The sequence below is a fragment of the Hemitrygon akajei genome, chromosome 23, assembly GCF_048418815.1.
Source record: "Hemitrygon akajei chromosome 23, sHemAka1.3, whole genome shotgun sequence".
NCBI lineage: Eukaryota > Metazoa > Chordata > Chondrichthyes > Myliobatiformes > Dasyatidae > Hemitrygon > Hemitrygon akajei.
In genome coordinates this window covers 2716588-2736363 of record NC_133146.1, presented here as the reverse complement: position 1 = coordinate 2736363, position 19776 = coordinate 2716588, and the positions used below count along the sequence as shown (strand labels likewise).

General features: G+C 40.6%; 1 protein-coding gene across 1 annotated transcript; it reads left to right on the top strand.

Annotated features, from left to right (window-relative positions):
- Positions 1-1832: 1832 nt before the first annotated feature.
- dusp5 (dual specificity phosphatase 5) lies at positions 1833-17075 on the top strand. The gene is made up of 4 exons (XM_073026854.1): positions 1833-2437; positions 5937-6085; positions 11027-11246; positions 13531-17075. The coding sequence occupies exons 1-4, from the start codon at positions 2074-2076 to the stop codon at positions 13923-13925; spliced, it is 1128 nt and encodes a 375-aa protein (XP_072882955.1). The 5' UTR covers positions 1833-2073; the 3' UTR covers positions 13926-17075.
- The last annotated feature ends 2701 nt before the right edge of the window (positions 17076-19776 follow it).

Genomic DNA, 19776 nt, shown 5'->3' with positions numbered 1-19776 from the left:
AACCATAAGATCTGCAATCTTCTGAGGGCCATATCAGAGGCAATCAAGTCTGGTACCAAGAAAGTAACAGGAGGTCAAGATATGATCTGCGGGAACATCTCACAGGTGAAATGGCAATTCAAGACTAAGCCTGATTCAACGAATGATGCTCGACAGTTGTCACAGGGTTTGAATACTTTCACCTTGTATAACGTTAAATCAAGCAACATGGGTGACAATGGGGCTTCAATTCCAGATGAGCTCAAAGCCTTCTGTGCTCCCTTTGGCCATCCAAACATGGGAACTATCACAAGCTCCAACAGCCCCGACCATCCTGTGATTAAGAATAAGGGGTAGGCCATTTAGAACGGAGTTCAGGAAAAACTTTTTTACCCAGAGAGTTGTGGATCTATGGAATGCTCTGCCTCAGAAGGCAGTGGAGGCCAATTCTCTGGATGCTTTCAAGAAAGAGTTAAATAGAGCTCTTAAAGATAGCGGAGACAAGGGATATGGGGAGAAGGCAGGAATGGGGTACTGATTGTGGATGATCAGCCATGATCACAGTGAATGGTGGTGCTGGCTCAAAGGGCCGAATGGCCTACTCCTGCACCTATTGTCTATTGTCTATTGATTTCAGTCGCAGGAAAGCAGCATTCATCGTCAGTGACTCCCACCACCCAGGACATGCTCTCTTCTCACTACTGCCACCAGGAAGAAGGTACAGGAACTTCAGGACTCACACTACCAGGTTCAGGAACAGTTATTACCCCTCAACCATCTGGTTCTTGAACCAAAGGGGATAACTTCACTCACCCCATCACTGAAATGTTCCCCCAACCTATAGACTCACTTTCAAGGACTCTTCACCTCATGTTTTTGATATTTATCACTTATTTATTTATTTTTATTATTTCTTTTTTTGTATTTGCGCAGTTTGTTGTCAAGGAAATGAAATTTAGGTTTGTACATGGTGATATATATGTACTTCGATAATAAATTCACTTAGAACTTTGAAGGAAACTTTTCATGATACCTAATGACCTTGACTGATGTTTTCACTGACTGTGTTCAGTACTGTCATTGTTTAAATATCTGTTGTTGCATCCTTTATCGTCGATGCTGGAAATGTGAAAGAGTAAATGTTGGAAACATTCAGCTAGTTGATTATTAATAGAATAAGAATTAGGAGAAATGAACCAGTCAGAATCTCTTATCCCCAGAGCAGCAATGTCAAATACGAGAGGACATGTATTTGCGATGAGAGGGGAAACGTTTGAGATTGATGCGTAGCGCAAGTTTTTTCTTACGCGGAGAGCGGTAGGATCCTGGAACCAACTCCCGGGGTAGCGGTGTAATCAGATACAGCAAAGAGATCACGTGCAGGAAGATCTAGTTTTATTTGCATTGTGTTCGGCACTGAACGGACAAATGGCCTGTTCTAGGCGTTCTCAGCCTGCACCGTCCGCTGCTTGGATTTCCAACATGTTTATTTTGCAGTGGTATATCATGGCTTCATCATACAAGGGTCATCTTGCCACTTCCCCAACACTGCACGATGCCAACAGAAACTGTCGACCAGCGCTGATGATGCATCTCAAAGGAACCGCGTGGGTTCCTTCACATTTTGGTTCATCCAGTTTTGTAAGTGTAGGTGAGCTAATTCTGATATATCCTTTCAAATTTTCAGTTGGAAAAATCTGTATTGCTTCTCCTTGACTAACTGCGAGTGAGTAAGTGCACCACCTCCCGCCTCCTTCCCTCCAACCCTTAAGCAAGAGCTTGCTCTGCGCGGAGGAGGAGGTAGGCGTCAACCTTGGATCCAAATATGGAAATCTTGTTACGTCGTATTCCGTATATGGATTGCATATGGCGTCATATGCCCTTATATGGGCATCTACGTCGCTCCGACAGTTCCCCGCTTATAAATGCCACTAGGGGGAATTCACCCTTCCCAGAACCTTGATTAGTAACAGCCTTAAACCACGGAGAGTAGGCGACTTTTCTCCGTGGTATAAAATTCCAATTTCCTTTTTTAAAAATCTGAACTTGAAGACAAAGTTGTTTTTTTAAAAAAAAACTGGATAGAATTTAATCATGACAGTTTCCGCGATCGACAGCCAACGCTTAAACAAAGTCCTTCGGAAACAAAGAGGCAGAAACCTGATCCTGGACTGTAGACCGTTTTTGTCCTTCGCCGCGTCTCACGTTCACGGGTCGCACAGCGTGAACCTGAATTCGGTGGTGGTGAGAAGGTCCAAAGGTGGCCCGATCCCTCTGCAGTTCATCATCCCGGACGAGAAAGCCAGAGCCCGGTTTCGAGAAGGCAGGGTGTCCACTGTGGTGATACTGGACGAGAGAACTTCGCAGAAACAGAGACTGAGCAAAGACAGTACGGCGCAGAACGTGTTAAACACGTTAACTGCTGTCATATCAACGGCCAAAATATATTTTCTCAAAGGTGAGTTTGGGATGCAAATCATGCACGTATAAAATATTTTACAGTAGCGAGATTTTCTCCAGTTCGATGCTAGAATTTATTTTTTTGGACCGCGCGTCCCCTTCCCAAATTCTAGGAATTATTATGTTAGTTCGGGGATCGCTGGCAATTTGCAGTCACGTACATGCATGCTCTTGGAGTGAAATCATGGATTTGGAAATAATCAATACAGTGATCACATTTAAAATGTTCCGGGGGTTAATATTAAATTTCACGGAATGTTGTAATAGACCAAAGAATGCCGCTGATCCAGAGTTATCGTTTTTATATCACAATTTACCACGGCTTGCTTCCATTTCCGACAGTACAGTTTTGCATAACGAAACTCAGCGAACTAACTGATGGGCGATTTTTTACTCCGGGTTTCTATTGCCGCGGAGTTTGTGTGCATAGCATAGCCTTTTTTCAATTGTATGGCGTAACTTTATACCAGGGGCTTTGAGATAGTAGCTGGAGAAAGCTTTCGGAGATTGCAGTCCCCTGCGAGAAGCCGGAACTAAAATAATGTATTACTGTCCATACTATAAATGTGAACCCAGGGTTAGATTCTGAAATGAAATGCTTTTGGGCTGAATGTAATGGAAGCAGGCTCTGGAAATGCAAAACAAACCGGAATAAATGTTTCAGGTGTGACTGTTCACATCACACCACACCAAAAGCCAACTCAACCCTGGGGCTGTCACACCCAAGGCATCATTCAATCTGGCTCTAAATCATGAGGGCTGAGCCCTCTCCGTTTCCAGTACTCCAACATCTATTTGATTCCCCCCTATATTTTACAGCACAATAGAATGCAATGACAGTCACTAGTGAAGTCACTTTTTTGACTAATGGAAGGAAAATTCAGTGGAGTTCTATCCCTGAAGATAGGGGGCGACCCGATCCCAGTTCATTGTTACATCAGTGATATGGTTCCACTGGATTTGGCAATTTGAAGGAAAGGATATGCGTGGATGTGGTGACTAACCAGTGGGCAGATAGATGATGATGTTGCCTGAATGGAAGAGGAAGTACGGGTGACTGTTTCTAAGTGTATCAGAGTAGATTTGGGGATGTCTGATCCCAGAAGCACTGAACGCCGTCAGCCAAGACAATTTATACCCTGAGTGAAATGACATGTAAGATATTGTTTCTTTATTAAAATTGGTAGAAAATAGATGAATTTCAGTCCCCCAATTACCACACAACAGGTAAAAATTAACACTGCATATTTAAACTGGTATGTGAAATTACCCACATGTCTGTTTGGGAGCCTTTTATGAAGCAAAAAGACATTCTGTTTTTTGCTAGTCCTTGATCAGACTGGTGAGCACTGACTTTGTCTACCAGTCAGTAGACAAAGTCAGTGCATGAATGGTGACTTTAGGAAACTAACCTGAGAGAGATGTCTAAAAATCAAGCAGTGCTATTTCTTTAGCCCTCATTCCTTTACTTTTCAAGATAATGATCTGCTCCTCCTTGAGGCTAACTTCCCACCTGTATCCTTGCTAGAGCTCATCCCACAGAGATTTAGACTTTTCTGAAAAGAAAATTCTACCTGGGAAGTCGAGTGAAATATGAGAGAGTTTACTGGATGGCAGATGTAATTTCTGTGTAAATTTGTGGGCAAATATTATTATTTTATTGAATGTGTCACAGTAATTGGTGTAAAGAGATAACTATGAACGGTTTACTTGAAACATTTACATTCTGTGTGGGGAGGAAACATTGTTAGCTTGTAAATCTGAATCACTTCTAGGCAGGCTATAAAACTCTCCATAGAGTAATTAGAATATAGGGCTGACATGAAGTTTTTATGATTGGGTATATACAGTATTGTGCAATATTATTTAAAAAACATGGTGATAAAAGATGAGATATCTTCACATCCTTCCCAGAAAGTTTTCCACACCCTGCCAGCTAAATATTTCCATCAACAGTAGAATCTACAGAGATGTGGCTGTTGGTGGCTTTGGATTCTTTAGATTATTTCTCGCTAGAAAGCTTTTGAGTTCAGTTTTAAATGGGCTCAAATTACCCTATCATCAATTTATTTGTAACACAGCTTGAAATCCTTCATTAGAGTCACTGAACACTACAGCATAGAACAGGCTCTTTGACCCATCTAGTCCATGCTGAACTGCCCTCTCCCACTGAGTCGCACCAGGACTTACACCCTCATGTCCAAATATGGTACATACCTAAACCTTACTTAAATGGTGAAATCAAACCACATCCACCAGCTTCTTCCACACTCACACAACTCTGAATGAAAAGGTTCCTCTTAAACCTTTCACCCTTAACCTATGACCTCTGGTTCCAGTTTCACACAACTCAGTGAAAAAGCCTACTTGTGTTTACCCTTTCTATACCCCTCAGTGGACTAGTCTAAGAGCAGATTTTTATTTTATAATCTTCTGAAGCCCATCACCCCTACTGGAGTATAGGCTGCTGACAGCAACTCATCAGTGACCCCTGTCCTGGCCAGTCTTTCAAGCCCATTTGTACGACTTCTCCCAGGCAGGAGCTTCTGTTGGTGTTTCTGTTTCTGAGTTTTTACAGAATGGGGTTATTAGCCTCATGCCCACCCCTCCTCCTTTCACAGCCAGGTTTGAGACCATCCATGGCAGAGTTTTATTTTCCAGTAGACTAACGTAGTTCAGTTACCTCTTTCAGCCAATGTGGTGAGTTTGACATCAAATGCTTCAGTTGTCAATGTATTAGTGGGAATGATAAAGTTGCTGCTGCAAAGCACATGAGGATTCTATTTAGAGGATTAGAAGTTCTATATAAATGTAAATTGTTGGAGTACTAAATTAAACTAATGCTAAGGGCATTAATAATGTTGTGCTCCATACAGTGCTGACCTCTCAGTTAACTCCCATTACCACTTTCCACTTGTTTTCAATAGTTCCTCCCCAAAGTTTTCTCATGTTTTGAGAGTTGAGTCACTAAGTTTCTTGTTTGCAATACTGTGCTCAGCAGAAGCAACATAAAGGCTTCTTTCTATTCTATAATACACGTTGTGGCATTTTCCATGCCTTTTTGCAAGCATTTGGCTTGGTGAGACCTATATCCCTTTAACAAGATAAAAGATATAAATGTAAAAACATGGTGTATTAACTATCAATGCCAAGAGTTGGAATATTTGGGTTTTCTTATTCATAAAGGTGTGAAACAAAGGTTTATAGTTCCATTTTTGAAAGAGCAGATGGAAGCATTGGGGCAGCACATTAGTGGTTAACACTATGACAGCACCAGCGGCCTGGGTTCAATTCCACCACTGACTATAAGGAGTTTCTACATTTTCTCCGTGACTGCCTGGGGTTCCTCCAGGTGCTCCAGTTTCCTCCTACATTCCACATACGGGTTATTAGGTGAATTGATCGCATGGGTGGGCTGGAAGGCCCTGTTATGCTGTATCTCTAAAAGAGAACAAATAAATAAAGCACACATTCATGTAACTTTTCTTTGATTGCAGGGGGGTATGAAGATTTTCACTCTCAGTATCCAGAGTGCTGCACAGAGCTGAAACAAGGCTTAAACTACTCCAGTCTGCAAGAGGTTAAAGAAACTGATGCAAGCCGTTCAAACCAGCTTGAAAACCCCTGCAGGCCAGCCTACGATCAGGTGTGTACGGTGGAAGAATAGACGCACTGAACCCTTTGCTGAGGGAACGGACTAACTTTATAGCACATTTCCTTTGAAAAGTGCTACAAAAGAGGAAACAGTAACAGACATAGTTGTTTTTCAAAAGCCACTATGGGTAATTGTCACCACAGCATGACATCACTCCACCATAACTGGGCACAGATAAATGAGTACTACACAGAAGGTTGATGGTTCCTGAATCAAAAACCAAATGAATGGGTGATGTGGCAAAGGTTTCTTTTTTAATCATAATTCAATTCCTGTTTCCCAAAGGCTTTGAGCATGCTATTTTATGGGTTTTCTGCTTCATTTGTCTTCACTATTTAGCTTCTGATTTGCATAATTGGTTATATTCCCACAATTCTTGGATTACATCACACAGACAGGAGGTGGCAGTGGACGTTTAAACAGTTCTGTTCAGACAAACAGCTTAGTGCAAATTAACAAATGCTTTGCTTTTAAAGAGACCCTAATTTTTCAAGAATTATGATTTAATCCAAAGTTTGATCTGTTTATTTTTGACGGGACTGAAGCATTGCTGCAGATGGCTCTTTGCCCATCTGTAACCATTTTTGAGAAGGAGGGGTTGGTATAGCAGCTTTGCAAATTGCTGCAGTCCTCAGGTGAAGCTACTCCCACAGTCCTGTTGGGAAATAAGTTTTGCTGGACAAGACAAGTCCTGAAATAAGGTCTTGCTGGACAGTCTATTTGCTGAGGAGTTGCAAATGGACTTGGACACTTTGCAGTCATCTGCGTCCAGATGGCTGGGCCCAATCAAAGCTCTGATATCATGAGGATGGGTTAATTGACCTCCAACTACTTCAACCATCTTGTTTTGTATAAACTGTAACTCCAATCACTGGAGTGTTTTCTACCTGATGGCCTTTGACTTCAGTTGTTTGCTGCATTGATGTCAGGGGCCATTTCTGGTACTCAATATTTTGGTCCACATTGGGACCAAGCCTATCGTGAGGTCTGGGGAAAAGTGATCGTGTTGAAAACCAAATTAGCAAAGTTTAGCTGGTTTTTGGTAAGTGGCTCTTGTTAGCATTATTATCAACATTTTCATTACTTTTCTGATGATTGTTAATAATATACAACCCCAAATGATGTCCCACTCAGTGCCCACAATGCAGACTTCCATGGATAATTTTGAGAGGAATTTGTATCATACTCTTAGCTTTTACCAGAAGCCAGATGAGAACGTATGGCACTAATGAAAGTGCCCTTCACCCTCCAATGATCATTTAGATCACAATAATGCTGACAACAACAGAAGTGTATTTTTCTCATGAAAGGCACAATTGACATAAAACTGCAATGTATATTTCCCCCATTGCCTTTTTCTGCAATTGCTCTGGCATCCACTCCAGTTCTGAGAGTTCTGAGGTGGAGATGAAGCAGGAGTTGCTTGTCAGGGCAGGTTGGGAAGCCGGGGAGAGTACTCCCTGTCCACAATTTTCACTCGGCTTCTCTACACTCATGATGCACCATCAATAACTCTCGGAGACGGGAGGCAAACGATAGGCTTTTATTAGCTGCAAGAGACCACGATTAGCAGCAAGAGACCACCACACAACATCCTGGAGACTGAGGGAGGAGCAGTGCCTCCAACCGCCTTTATACAGGGGTCTGTGGGAGGAGCCACAGGAGCAGTCAGCAGAGGGGCATGTCCAGACAGGTATATGTAGTTCACCACAACTCATAAGGAGGATATTTGGGGTTTGAATACATCCTGCTGATCCTTGTCTATTTTGAGGGAGCCATGGGCTAGGGACTACCGTAGGCAGTGACGATGTTGTAGCCTACCAAGGCAGAAGATCGTGAAGTGATTCACTTTGGAAAGTCGAACTTGAAGGAAGAGTATAGGATTAATGTTAGGATTCTTAACGGTGTGGAGGAACAGAGGGACCTCAGTGTTGCAGTGCAAGTTGACAGGGTGGTTAAGAAGGCATATATGGCATTGGCTTTCATTAGTCAGGGGGTTGAGTTCAAGAGCTGTGAGGCCATGTAGCAGCTCTATAAAACCCTGGACAGACCACCTTGGAGATTTGTTTTCATTTCTGGTTGCCTCCTTACAGGAAGGATGTGGAAACTTTATAGAGGATCCAGAGGAGATTTACCAGGATGTTGTCTGGATTAGAGAGCATGTCTTAGGATGATAGGCTGAGTGAGCTGGGCTTTTCTCTATGGAGCAAAGGAGGACGGGAAGCGACTTGATAGAGACGTACAAGATTATAGGAGGAATAGATCGAGTGAACGTCAAAGCTTTTTAATCAGGGTGGAAATAGCTAGTATGAGAGGGTGTAATTCTAAGGTGATTAGATGAAAGTATAGTGGAAAAGCACAATTAGATTTGTACACACAGAGTGGTGGATGCATGCAGTCTGCTGCCAGGAGAGGTGGTAGAGGCAGATACATTAAGGACATTTAAGAGACTCTTAGTTCGACATGAAGATGATAGAAAAATGTGGAGCTACTGTATGTGGGAAGGAAGAATTAGACTGAGCTTCAAGTAAATTAAAGAGTTGGCACAACATTGTGGGCTGAAGGGCCTGTACTATACTGTTATTTATGTAATGTTCTATCACTGTGGCATTTTGAGATGTTTCAATAGGTAATGCATGTCTCTGAAGTGTACAGGAGTGCAGGGAATACTTAATGGCCCTTAGGTTCTGCTGGATATGAGCTCCTGATTTTCAAAGACTCCTTAAATATTAGACAACAGCTGAGACACTTAAAAGAGGTCTAGGAGATTAAGCTCCATCTATATATCAAAGATAACCTAGACAATTGGGCAAAGTGCATGAAATGGTTACTGCATCAGATGTGTATTCAAATCCATTTACTGATAATCTAGTTACTCATGTCTCCAGACCGGATGTTGTGAAGTCCCATGATCATAATTGAGTTGATACCAGTGGAACAAGTCTGTAACAGCATTAACATTTCTGATTAGTGTACAATTAAATTAATATTTAATATCATGATTAACTTAAGGAAATAAATTGTTCCTAGCTATTTCCTCTGGACTGGACTCCCTGATGTCAGTATTATAGCTTTAGCTGGAGATCAAATGATTGAACCAATAATGTATATCAGACTGTTGTTGATAATGGAAGTAGAAAACTTTTCGCACTTGCTAATTCAGATCAAATTCTTTTTTTAAACTGAACACTACAGACACCCACTTCCACCTCCAGTCAACATGACAAAATGTATTAACAGACTCTGTGCATGGTTCCCTTATCCAGGAGTGGCTGATTCCTGAGGCCAACTTTAACACCACATACATTCTTTCATCCTGTGACTGAATTTGTGCCTGAAAGTTTAGAAGCATTACATATAGCACATGTCATAAAACCACCTTCCTCTATCTTAGCTTTCCTAGGAAATCTGATGTTATCTTTAAAATAGAAGTTATCTTTGTCTCTCCAGAGTCAGCTATTTATTCTTCAAAACTTCTCCTGACCAGTCTGCAAGTGATTGTCGCATTTAGCATATAGTCCAAGAAGTTCTTTCTCAGTACAAGTTTGGGTTTGTGATTTTTTTTAAGAGAGATCCCATTTGAATTATTAAAGCACTGGGCAGGATCGGCAGTCTTGGGTTTCTGGGCAATACCCATTCATCTATTTCCTTTTATTGCACTCAGGCCCAGGACTAGTCACTTGCCAGGTTAGAGGAAACGGTTTTAGCTTTAAATGGACATTGTTTAGCAGATCCAAGATGGATGAAAATTGGTCCTCAGTTTTATTTAAGATGTTGGAAATAGGACAAATTAATTTAACAAATATCATTTAAACCAGGAGATAACTGCAACATACAATGTCTTTTATTTTCATTCCCTTTCTAGTTCTGCCTGAGTGCATAGATGAGGTACTTGCTCTAAAAATGCCACAATATAATCTGCATCAGACAATAATGGCCCAGTGAGATTTCTACTTTGTTTGTTTTTTTCCCTTCCTGTATGGATGCACCTGGTCCCTGGTTGACCCATCACTGTGACGGTGTGACTAACAATATACATAATATTGCAAATGCACCTATCATTCAACACAGCAAATTGTTCAAGAGATCTGATATCTGCAGTTATGAAAACAGGCTAAGAGCTGCTTCTAAAGCCAGCAGGAAGTAGGTAGGAGCAAGAAGCTGAGTGGGATAAGTGTAAACACAATATAAATGTGAAATGTTTGCATTGTAATAGTCAAACGAAATTTGCCCAAAAAGCACATCGGTAACAAATGCTCCAGATGAATAATTTCATCCTGTTTCATATTGTTCTGCTCAGCCAGACAGATCATCACAGTGGGTCACTTATGCCTAATGATGTTAGCTTGCATGTGCCCACGCAGATAAAATTGTCGACCACTTTAACAGGATGTGAGTGGATGTGGCTGATGTCTCTTTCTCAGCACAGTCTGTTCATTTAATTATCAGCATCACAGGATAGAGATCTAGAGCCACCTCTAGAGATTGTTTACCATTTTGTTTTTCTGATTTTGAAGCAGTTGTTTGGAGCACTGATTTCCTCATGTCAATGCTAACGTAGTTCATGTTTATGCTCTATTTTTATTCTGGATTGAATCAACTTTGAATTCACTTTAGAACATGAACGGGAAATGGAGCAAGTCAGAGTGCTGAAATGGTTAATATATGTTAGAAAATGATAATCCTACATGGAAATTTCTTGGTTAGGCTGAAATGCTTCTTTGGCTGATGATGGATTTCCATTTGTGAGAAAACCACCTTCCATAAACTGGGCCTTGACCATTATTCTCTGTGGTCTAGAAATCCACAGGAAAGTAAATAATGACAAAACCATTTGTGAGGTGCCTTAATCAGCTTTTGGTATTCATGAGTTTTTGTGCTACCATGTTGTTCAAATTGTTATTTACCATCTTTGTTTTCTTCAATTTCCAGGGGAAGCCTGTGGAGATTCTGCCTTTTTTATACTTGGGCAGTGCTTACCACGCCTCAAGACCGGACTTCTTAGATGATCTGCACATCACTGCTTTGCTAAACGTCTCCCGAAGCTGTGCAGAATACTTCAAAAGCAATTATCTTTACAAGTTTATCCCTGTAGAAGACAGTGCCTCAGCAGATATAAGTTCCCATTTCCAGGAAGCAATAGACTTCATTGGTATGTACCAATTGTGTAGCTTTTGTCTTTATCAATTATTTAATGTTTATTTTAAGACACTTTTTGGCATTGATTCAATGCCAGAATTGAGAATTACCTTTGATCGATGTCATGATTCTATCAATTAAAAGCATAATTTTCATTCAGATTATAGGCCTTTCATATCTCTAACTATTGGCTCAATGAGAGTTCTGTCACATTCTGCAGAAAGTTACAATGGAAATGCCTGTCTAAAACCATTATCTAAATGGCCAAAGAAAAGGGGGCATTTCAATATGGATTAATATTGACAATCCTTGTTTTTCTCTCCACTGATGACTAATTCTATGAGCCATTGGGAGACACAAGAAGCTGCAGATTCCGGAATCTGGAGCAACTCAGTGGGCTGAGTAGCATCTGTGGGGGTAAAGGAATGATAGACTCTTCCATTCACAACCCTACATCAGGACCAGAAATGTGGACAATCCCTTTACCCTCCCCTCCCCACCCACCAGATTAGACCTGCTTAAATCCTTGAGCAGATTGTTGATCTATGAACCATTTCCCTTGATTCCAAAATCAGTCTTGCTAATAATTGACCAGAGTTCAAATGTGGATCTAAAATATAAAACACAAGAGTCTCTGCAGATGCTGGAAACCTAGAGCAACACACACAAAATGCTGGAGGAACTCAGCAAGTCAGGTAGCATCTATGGAAATGAATAAAGAGTCAACATTTTGGGCTGAGAACTGATCCACCATTTTGTACGAGCTATTTATTCCAACATGATAAACCAGCGTAAGGACTACGGTTCTTGCAAAATAATGATTAAGCTGTTCCTCACATTCTTTTATATTATAGATGTTGATGAACAGTTGATATTTCGGGCCAAAACTTTTCAGGAATCCTTATGTCTTATGGTCTTAAGAAGGTCTTGGCTCATGATGTCAACTCTTTATTCCTGCCCATAGGAAATTTATTCCTTTCCTGACCAGTGGCGTTTCTCCAGTATGTATTACTCTAAAATGTAGAATTAGTTCTAACTTGACTCTAATTATTCAATGAGACTTAGGGTTTCTATAAGCAGTGCAATAGTGGGGTTTCTTACAAGTGTCATATTGTAGAGAAGAGTGAGCTTTATATTTGACTGAACACCAAGTAGACCTCTTTTGGGTGTACTTGGTTTTGGAAAGTATTCTGTTCCTGAGCACTGTGATATATAAAGTTCAGAATAGATGTCCATAATGACAACAGGTTGAGTGAGCTGGGGTTTTTCTCCTTGGAGCAAAGGACAATGAGAGGTGGCTTGATAGAGGTGTACAAGATGCTAAAAGGCATAGATAGAGTAGACAACCTGAGATTTTTCCCAGGGTAGAAGTGGCTAAAATGAGCAGCCATAGTGATTGGAGGAATGTATAGGAGGGATGTCAGAGGTAGGATTTTTATACAGAGAGTGGTAGATACGTGGAATTCTCTGCTGTAGTGGTGGTAGAGACAGATACATTAGGGACAATAGAGAGACTCCTAGTTAGACACCTGGATGAAAGAAAAATAGAGGATTATGTTGGAGGGAAGAGATAGTTCGATCTTAGTGTAGATTAAAGGGGTTGGCAACAATTGTGGGCCGAAGAGCCTGTATTGCGTTGTATAACAGAATCAGAGCTAATTATTGAAATTCCAGACATCTGGTTGATATTATGATCAACCAGATATCATTCATAATATCCAGCAAGCACGTGCAACAGTGGAAAAACAGGTTCAATTGTTCTTTGACACAATGAAATTCTTGCAGTTGATCAGGAATACCTACTTCCAAAAATGTGACAGTTGTTAAATGCATGCCTTGAACCACAGCAATGGAAAAATATCCTATGTTTAATCCAGTCACTGGAGATTAACACTAGACCTGTTACTAGTCTCAATGACTAGTAACTACAGGAGGAAATAAAGTGAGACATTCTTTCCATACCTGTTCACCATGCAATGATTTTTTTTAAAGAAAGTTAGCTTTATTTGTCATATTTACATTTCACTGTAAGTTTCAACATTCCAATATACAAGTTTCAGTCAAAATAAATGGGTGATAATTGTATTCAGCAGCCCATGCTTCTGGCACCAATATAGCATGCCCACAACCTACTCACCCTAATTGTATGCCATTGGAATGTGGGAGGAGACTGGCTGTTTTGTACCTTTTGACTAAAGCATACTTAGCTGAAAACTTATTGAATGGAGTGTACAGGCAAATCACGTTTTGGAAAACAATTTAACCATGATTTAACTTGAGCCAATGTTATGTTGCAGATCACGTGAGACACACAGGAGGGAAGGTTCTAGTTCACTGTGAAGCAGGGGTCTCTCGGTCACCCACGATCTGCTTAGCCTATCTAATGAAAAGCAAGCAACTACGACTGGATGAAGCCTTTGACTACATCAAAGAGCGAAGAAGTACGATTTCTCCGAACTTTGGATTTATGAACCAGCTACTACATTACGAATCTGAAATGCTCCCCCTTACCCACACCATCAGTTCTTGTAAAAGAGACACAGCGTCCTGCTCTGCAGAGGAATTGACCTACAACAAAAGTTTGGACAGTTCAGTTTTTACCTTTCCCAGTTCACTCTTAAGTACAGTGCCAATCCCAGCACCAGGTCATCAGTTTGAATTCAGTCCAATAAAGGTATCGCTTTCATGTTGAAACAGAGCACACCAGAAACTGTGAAGTGGAGAAACATGAAAACGCTCACATCGGGTGATGGAGAACCTTGACTGCTTTTCTTCTGCAATACTTCGTGCTTACCAGGCTTAGTGCTGACAATGTTTGTTCAATTTCAACCAAGTCAGCTCAGCACATTTTCTGCTGACACTGTAACTCGTTACCAATGAAATGGAAAAGGCAGTGTAACTTTGGAGCATCTGCTTAATATCATCTTTGCTGTTACATGTCCACATAGTCCAGTAGAGCTGAGGCCTTCCATTGTTTTATGTCTCATATGTCATATGTTCTGAACACATAAACACAAACCGAAGCTGATATCAACAGTATACTCTGTTTCTACATTTACACCACCGTGTTCACTTCAGGTCTATGTGTCTCAAACAATTGCATGAACAGTCTTAGTCTTATATGTGTGAAGTTAAACAAGGTAAAATACCAATAAATGTGTTTTTTCCCCTCTGAAAACAAGCATAATATGAAAGAAGAGGAGGAACAACTACAAATCTTAATCACCATTGTTCAAGAACTGGAATCCCTGTGCTTGTTTACCATGTTACAATAAATGGCTCGTACAAAATGCTGGAGGAGCTCAGCAGGTCAGGCCGTATCCATGGAAAGGAATGAAGAGTCGACCTTCATGAATTCTGAGGCAGGGTCTTCACCAGAAATCCATAGATGCTGCCTGACCTGCTGAATTTCTCCAGCAATTTGTGTGCATTACTCTGGATTTCCAGCATCTACAGAATCTCTTGTGTTTAGAATAAATGCCTCTTTTAGTTTACACAACCAGTTCAAACAAAATATATGTGAAATGAAAACTAATTCAATTGAAATAAGCTTTTACCCCAAACATCAAGTTTTATCTGATTCTATAATAACAAAATATTTTCTTGCATGGAAACAGAGATTTCAAATGCTTGAAGTCCAATCTAATTGAAAGATAAGTTTTCATATACTGTTGTTTGTGTCGACTGGATGCCCCACCGGAGTTTGCTGCCAATTCCTCTGTTTCTCAGGTGCAGCCATTGTTGTAACATAAATAGCAGCCAATGTTGTATATAGCTTGATTCCACAATCAGACATTGGGTGAATATTCAGTTCATCTGTTATGGTTGATTGATAAACATTGGTTGGGACACCATGAGAGCTCCTTGGTCTTCTTCAGATGGGTCTTGATTTGATTTCATTGATAAAAGGAACCCACTTCAGGATGTCAAGTGTTAAGACCAGTAGTTGGACATGAAGCCCTAAACTGCTGAACTGCTGACAAAGTCAGTTTGGTTCCTCATCTACAGAAGTCCTGGTATTTATTTGTATTTATAATTTGTTTTTGGGTTAGGGTTATGGAAGTTGGAAATAAACACCATAATCTTTGCCCACTCAAGTAGTACATCACTGTTATCATGGTTCCTCTCAGGTCCAGGGAAGAAAAGGATTTAAAACGTTCCTTCCTCTACCTGTGTGGCTGAACTTCAATGGACTGATCCTCTCCCGTGCAAATAGAAATCAAGCCACTAATAGCCACCTGGGGTCATACGTGCAACTTAAGGTAAACTTTCCTTCTCATCCAGTGTGGGGGTGAATGATCCCAGCAGTAACCTCATGAATATCTTACAACACTCATTCATTTGTTATGTGCCGTGTCGTATGATGTAGATGATCATGGTCTTCCCATGACTAGGATTGTTCTTGGCAAATTTTTCTACAGAAGTGGTTTGCCATTGCCTTCTTCTGGGCAGTGTCTTTACAAGACTGGTGACCTCAGTCATTATCAATACTCTTCAGAGATTGTGGGCCTGGTGTCAGTGGTTGCATAACCAGGCCCTGTGATATGCACCAGCTGCTCATACGACCACCCACCACCTGCTCCCATGACTTCATGTGACCCTGATCCAGTGGTGGGGAGGAGGGCGCTAAGCAGGTTCTGCACCTTTTCCAAGAGTGACCTACAGGCTAGGGGACAGAAGGAGCGCCACACGCCTCCTTTGCTAGAGACCTATTTTCATCACACCGTCCTCTTACCAAACTGCTACCTCTAAAACATTAAAAGTAAATTAAGTGTTAATATAACCTTGGTGCTCTCCTGCATTTCATTATTTCAGCTGTCCTACTGTTAAATGAGACTACAATAGAGTTGGAGGCATTGTTGTCAAGTTTGTCTCATGACCCTGTGAAGTACTGTATACAACCCGAGAGCTACAGTATGTGGGAATACTTTCAGGGAAAGTTGCAATATTCTCTTGTAAATGAGCAATACATTTTGGGAATATGTGCAGTGGTGTTAATTTGTATGTCTTCTTGTACAACGTCAATAAAACAAGATTTCAAATGAAATTAAAAAAAGATCCAAGTCAATAAAGACTATATATCTTTCTCACTAATATCCACGGCTGAAAAAGTGTGACAGCAAGTTCTTGGGGCAGGAGCTTCTCGTGAACAACATAAAGATATGGGCACACATAAGACTGCTGGTAATGCAGTAAGGTTGTAATAGCATAGAGAGTCAACATTTCCAAGGATATAGCAAGTTCTCCTTAAGGTTTGAGTCGCAGTTTCTATGTAAGCCAACCCACTTTCCTGGCCACCATTAACCTCCCCCAGTTTTTCCAATTTCAACCATATTGCCAACCACAGATTCACCTGTAATCTTGGCCCACCCTCCTGATCCAATCCCAACCACAAAACTATTCTTGTTTCTGACCTCTGGTGTTCCCAAATGCAGGTTTCCATTGATTCTATTATGGTTATTATTATATTATGATTTATTGAGTATGCCCACTAGACAATAAATCTCAGGGTTATATATGCTGGCATATATATACTTCAATAATAAATTTACTTTGATCTTTGAAACTTATGTGTAGAAGGATTCATAGATGGTGAATCAATGGTTAACTACAACTTAGTAACTATCACAAAACCAGCCATTTTGAAAAGAGATGAGTGTCATTTCCCAGCTACTTTTGTCAAAACTTCCCTAATAAAGGCATTTCAGCATGGAGTTGCCTCAGTGGTTAAAACCCCAAGGTCAGCAAGTCTGGAGGTCGAATCCTATATCAGCCAGTCTGGAGGTTAGAGGCCCGATCTCTGTGAGTCCAGGGTCTTGGTCTGGAGGTCAAAGACCCAGAGGAACTTGTCCTCTGTGAGTGTGGGTGGGGTGGTGGGGGAGGGTTTTTTTTCGTTGTTGGCTGTATGCTGTTCTGCTGAACATTGTGGACATGCTATGTTGGCACCAGAATGTGTGTGACACTTGCAGCCTGCTCCCAGCACATCCTCTGTTTGTGTTGGTTGCTAATGAAAATGACACTTCTCACTGTATGTTTTGATGTACATGTAATTAATAAATAAATCTACATCTAAATTAGCTAGATTCAACTGCTTATATACTCAAGGGTCTGTGATAGATTCAACAATGAGTCATTTACATCCTCTGTCAGAAAAACTGAAAACAAGCTGTGTGTACATTTGTGACCACCACCCTGCTTCCTGCTCTCCTCCCTTACAGTTAAACCCAAACAAGGCTGCAGTCAAAGGCATCCATTTGAATCAGCTCCTATTCAACTTTACAGGCCATATCTGTCACTTATAAATGATTGCAGGACTTGCTATTAGTGAGAAAATAATAATTTTGCATTATAATCACGAGTTATTGAACCTCATGTTTTCAAATGAGAGGCCCTTACTTTTCCCCTAAAGTCATGAAAGCTGTGTATTGTTTAATCAAGTGATAGACTTTACTTTAGCTTTGTAAAACTCTAGTTAGACCACAAACAGTTCCAGTCACACCATTATAGGAAGGATGTCAAGGCTTTGGAGAGGGTGCAGAAGAGGTTTCCCAGGATGTTGCCTGGATTTGAGGGCATGTGCTATAACGAGAGGTTGGACAATCTTGGGTTGGTTTCTCTGGAGCAGCAGAGGCTGACGGGAGACCTGATGGAAATCTACAATATTATGAGTAGATAGACAATATCTTTTTTGAATGGTGAAACGTCTAATGCTGGAGGCCATGCATTTAAGGTGAGAGGGAGTAATTTCGAAGGAGATGTGAAGGGCAATTTTTCTGCAGAGTGGTGGGTGCCTGGAATGTGCTGCCTGGTGTAGAGGCAGAGACACTTAAATAGCTCATTATCCACATGTTCTGCTTCACAAAAAAGAGCTAGGCATTGTTCATTTTTTACTAATGACTGACGGTATAAAACTAGGTTATGAAAAGGATCAGGCAAGGCTTCAGGGGCTGTGGACAACCAAAATAAATGGATAAAGATGTGGCAGATGGAATAAAATATGGGATAAATCTATGTTCCAGTGTTTTGGCAGGAAAAATAGGAACAATATTTTACCAATTCATGAGAGATTGAAACGTGCTGATATTGAGAGGGGCATCAGTGTTGTTTTACACAAATAAGCAGGTGAAACAAGCAATTAGGAAGGCAGACCGGATGTTGGCCTTCAATGAAGAATACAGCACTACAGTAATTATTCAGGACCCTTATGAATTTGCACCTGGATCATTATGTAGAAACTGGCTCACCCTTACTAACAAGTAATACAATGCAGTAGGCAATTGCAATGAGATTTCACCAGCATGATTCCAGACATGATCTTCCCACTGAGGAAGAGATTAAGTGCCCCTAGAGTTTAGAAGAAGACAAAGTCAAGTCAGTGAAATATATTAAATATCACAAGACCCAGTAGGGTAGATGCAGCAGTACAGAACCATAGGTCACAATTCCAAAAATAAGGGACTGGGAAAGATGAGAAGAAATTTCTTCAGTCAAAGGGTAGTGAAACTCTGGAATTCTCTAGCCAGAAGTCATTGAAGATGAAATAGCTGTTTAGTAATGAAGGGCATCGTGGGAAATGGGATCAGTGAAGGAATATGGAAATAAAAGATCATCCAACATTTTATTGGCTAGTACAGCAGGCATGGGGCCAAATGGCCTCTTCCAGCTACTTCCTTAATGTTCATTTCTTATTAGACCCATCAAGTTTTAACTTAATGTAGCACCTACTTGCAACACAGTAAAATGATATATTCAAGTACATTTTCTGATGAGATTGAAATAATATAAAATACTCTAAAATCTGTTCCATGTAAACAGCAGAAACGTGGTGCTGTCACTGTGTTAATTTATCACAACTCTGGCATTGACATTACCTTCTGTCAAACATTTATCTACCTTTCCTGTCTCTATATTATTGGCCTTATCCCTTCCAATACATTTTCCAATTTAATAAACTGCCTTGAAACATTAGAACACGTGAAAATTGGCAATAGAAAATCTCATTTGTTATGTGAAGATGCTGTTTAAAGATGTTTTGTTTAAAAAAGCCTAAATGAATATCACTTCACTAAAAGCCAAACACATATCCCTTGACTCCCTCGTGAATCAGAAAACTGCCCACTTCCTTTTCCAATGATTCAATAGAACTTGCATTTGTGCCAAAGCAGTTTCACCTACAGTTCAAAGTGTCAAATACACAACTTATCTTTTATCATGCTTCTTTGGCAGTTAATTCCCTGTTTTATAAAATGATGGATTATTAAACTGTCAAAGGTTAATAAAAAGCCAACAGTCCTGTTTTAATCTGAGCCGAATCACAGGATAATTTATGACCAATTAACCTACCAACCAGTATGTCTTTGGACTGTGGGAGGACACCCATGTGGTCACAGGGAGAAGGTACAAACTCCTTACAGGTAGCAGCAGGAACAGTGGTTGGAAATAATTCATCCATGTTTGTTCCTTTCTGGGAAGTAATGAATCACTGAGGTTCCTATGAGTAGCAAAGTAAGCTGATTTGCGGATGGGCAGGATTTATACAGGAC

What these genes read in the sequence shown, in the direction of transcription:
- dusp5 (XM_073026854.1), top strand. Translation starts at nt 2,074, where the DNA reads ATGACAGTTTCCGCGATCGACAGCCAACGCTTAAACAAAGTCCTTCGG. An exon ending in GCAGGCCAGCCTACGATCAG is followed by an intron (nt 6,086 to 11,026) that starts GTGTGTACGGTG and finishes TTCAATTTCCAG; the next exon opens with GGGAAGCCTGTGGAGATTCT. An exon ending in GGAAGCAATAGACTTCATTG is followed by an intron (nt 11,247 to 13,530) that starts GTATGTACCAAT and finishes GTTATGTTGCAG; the next exon opens with ATCACGTGAGACACACAGGA.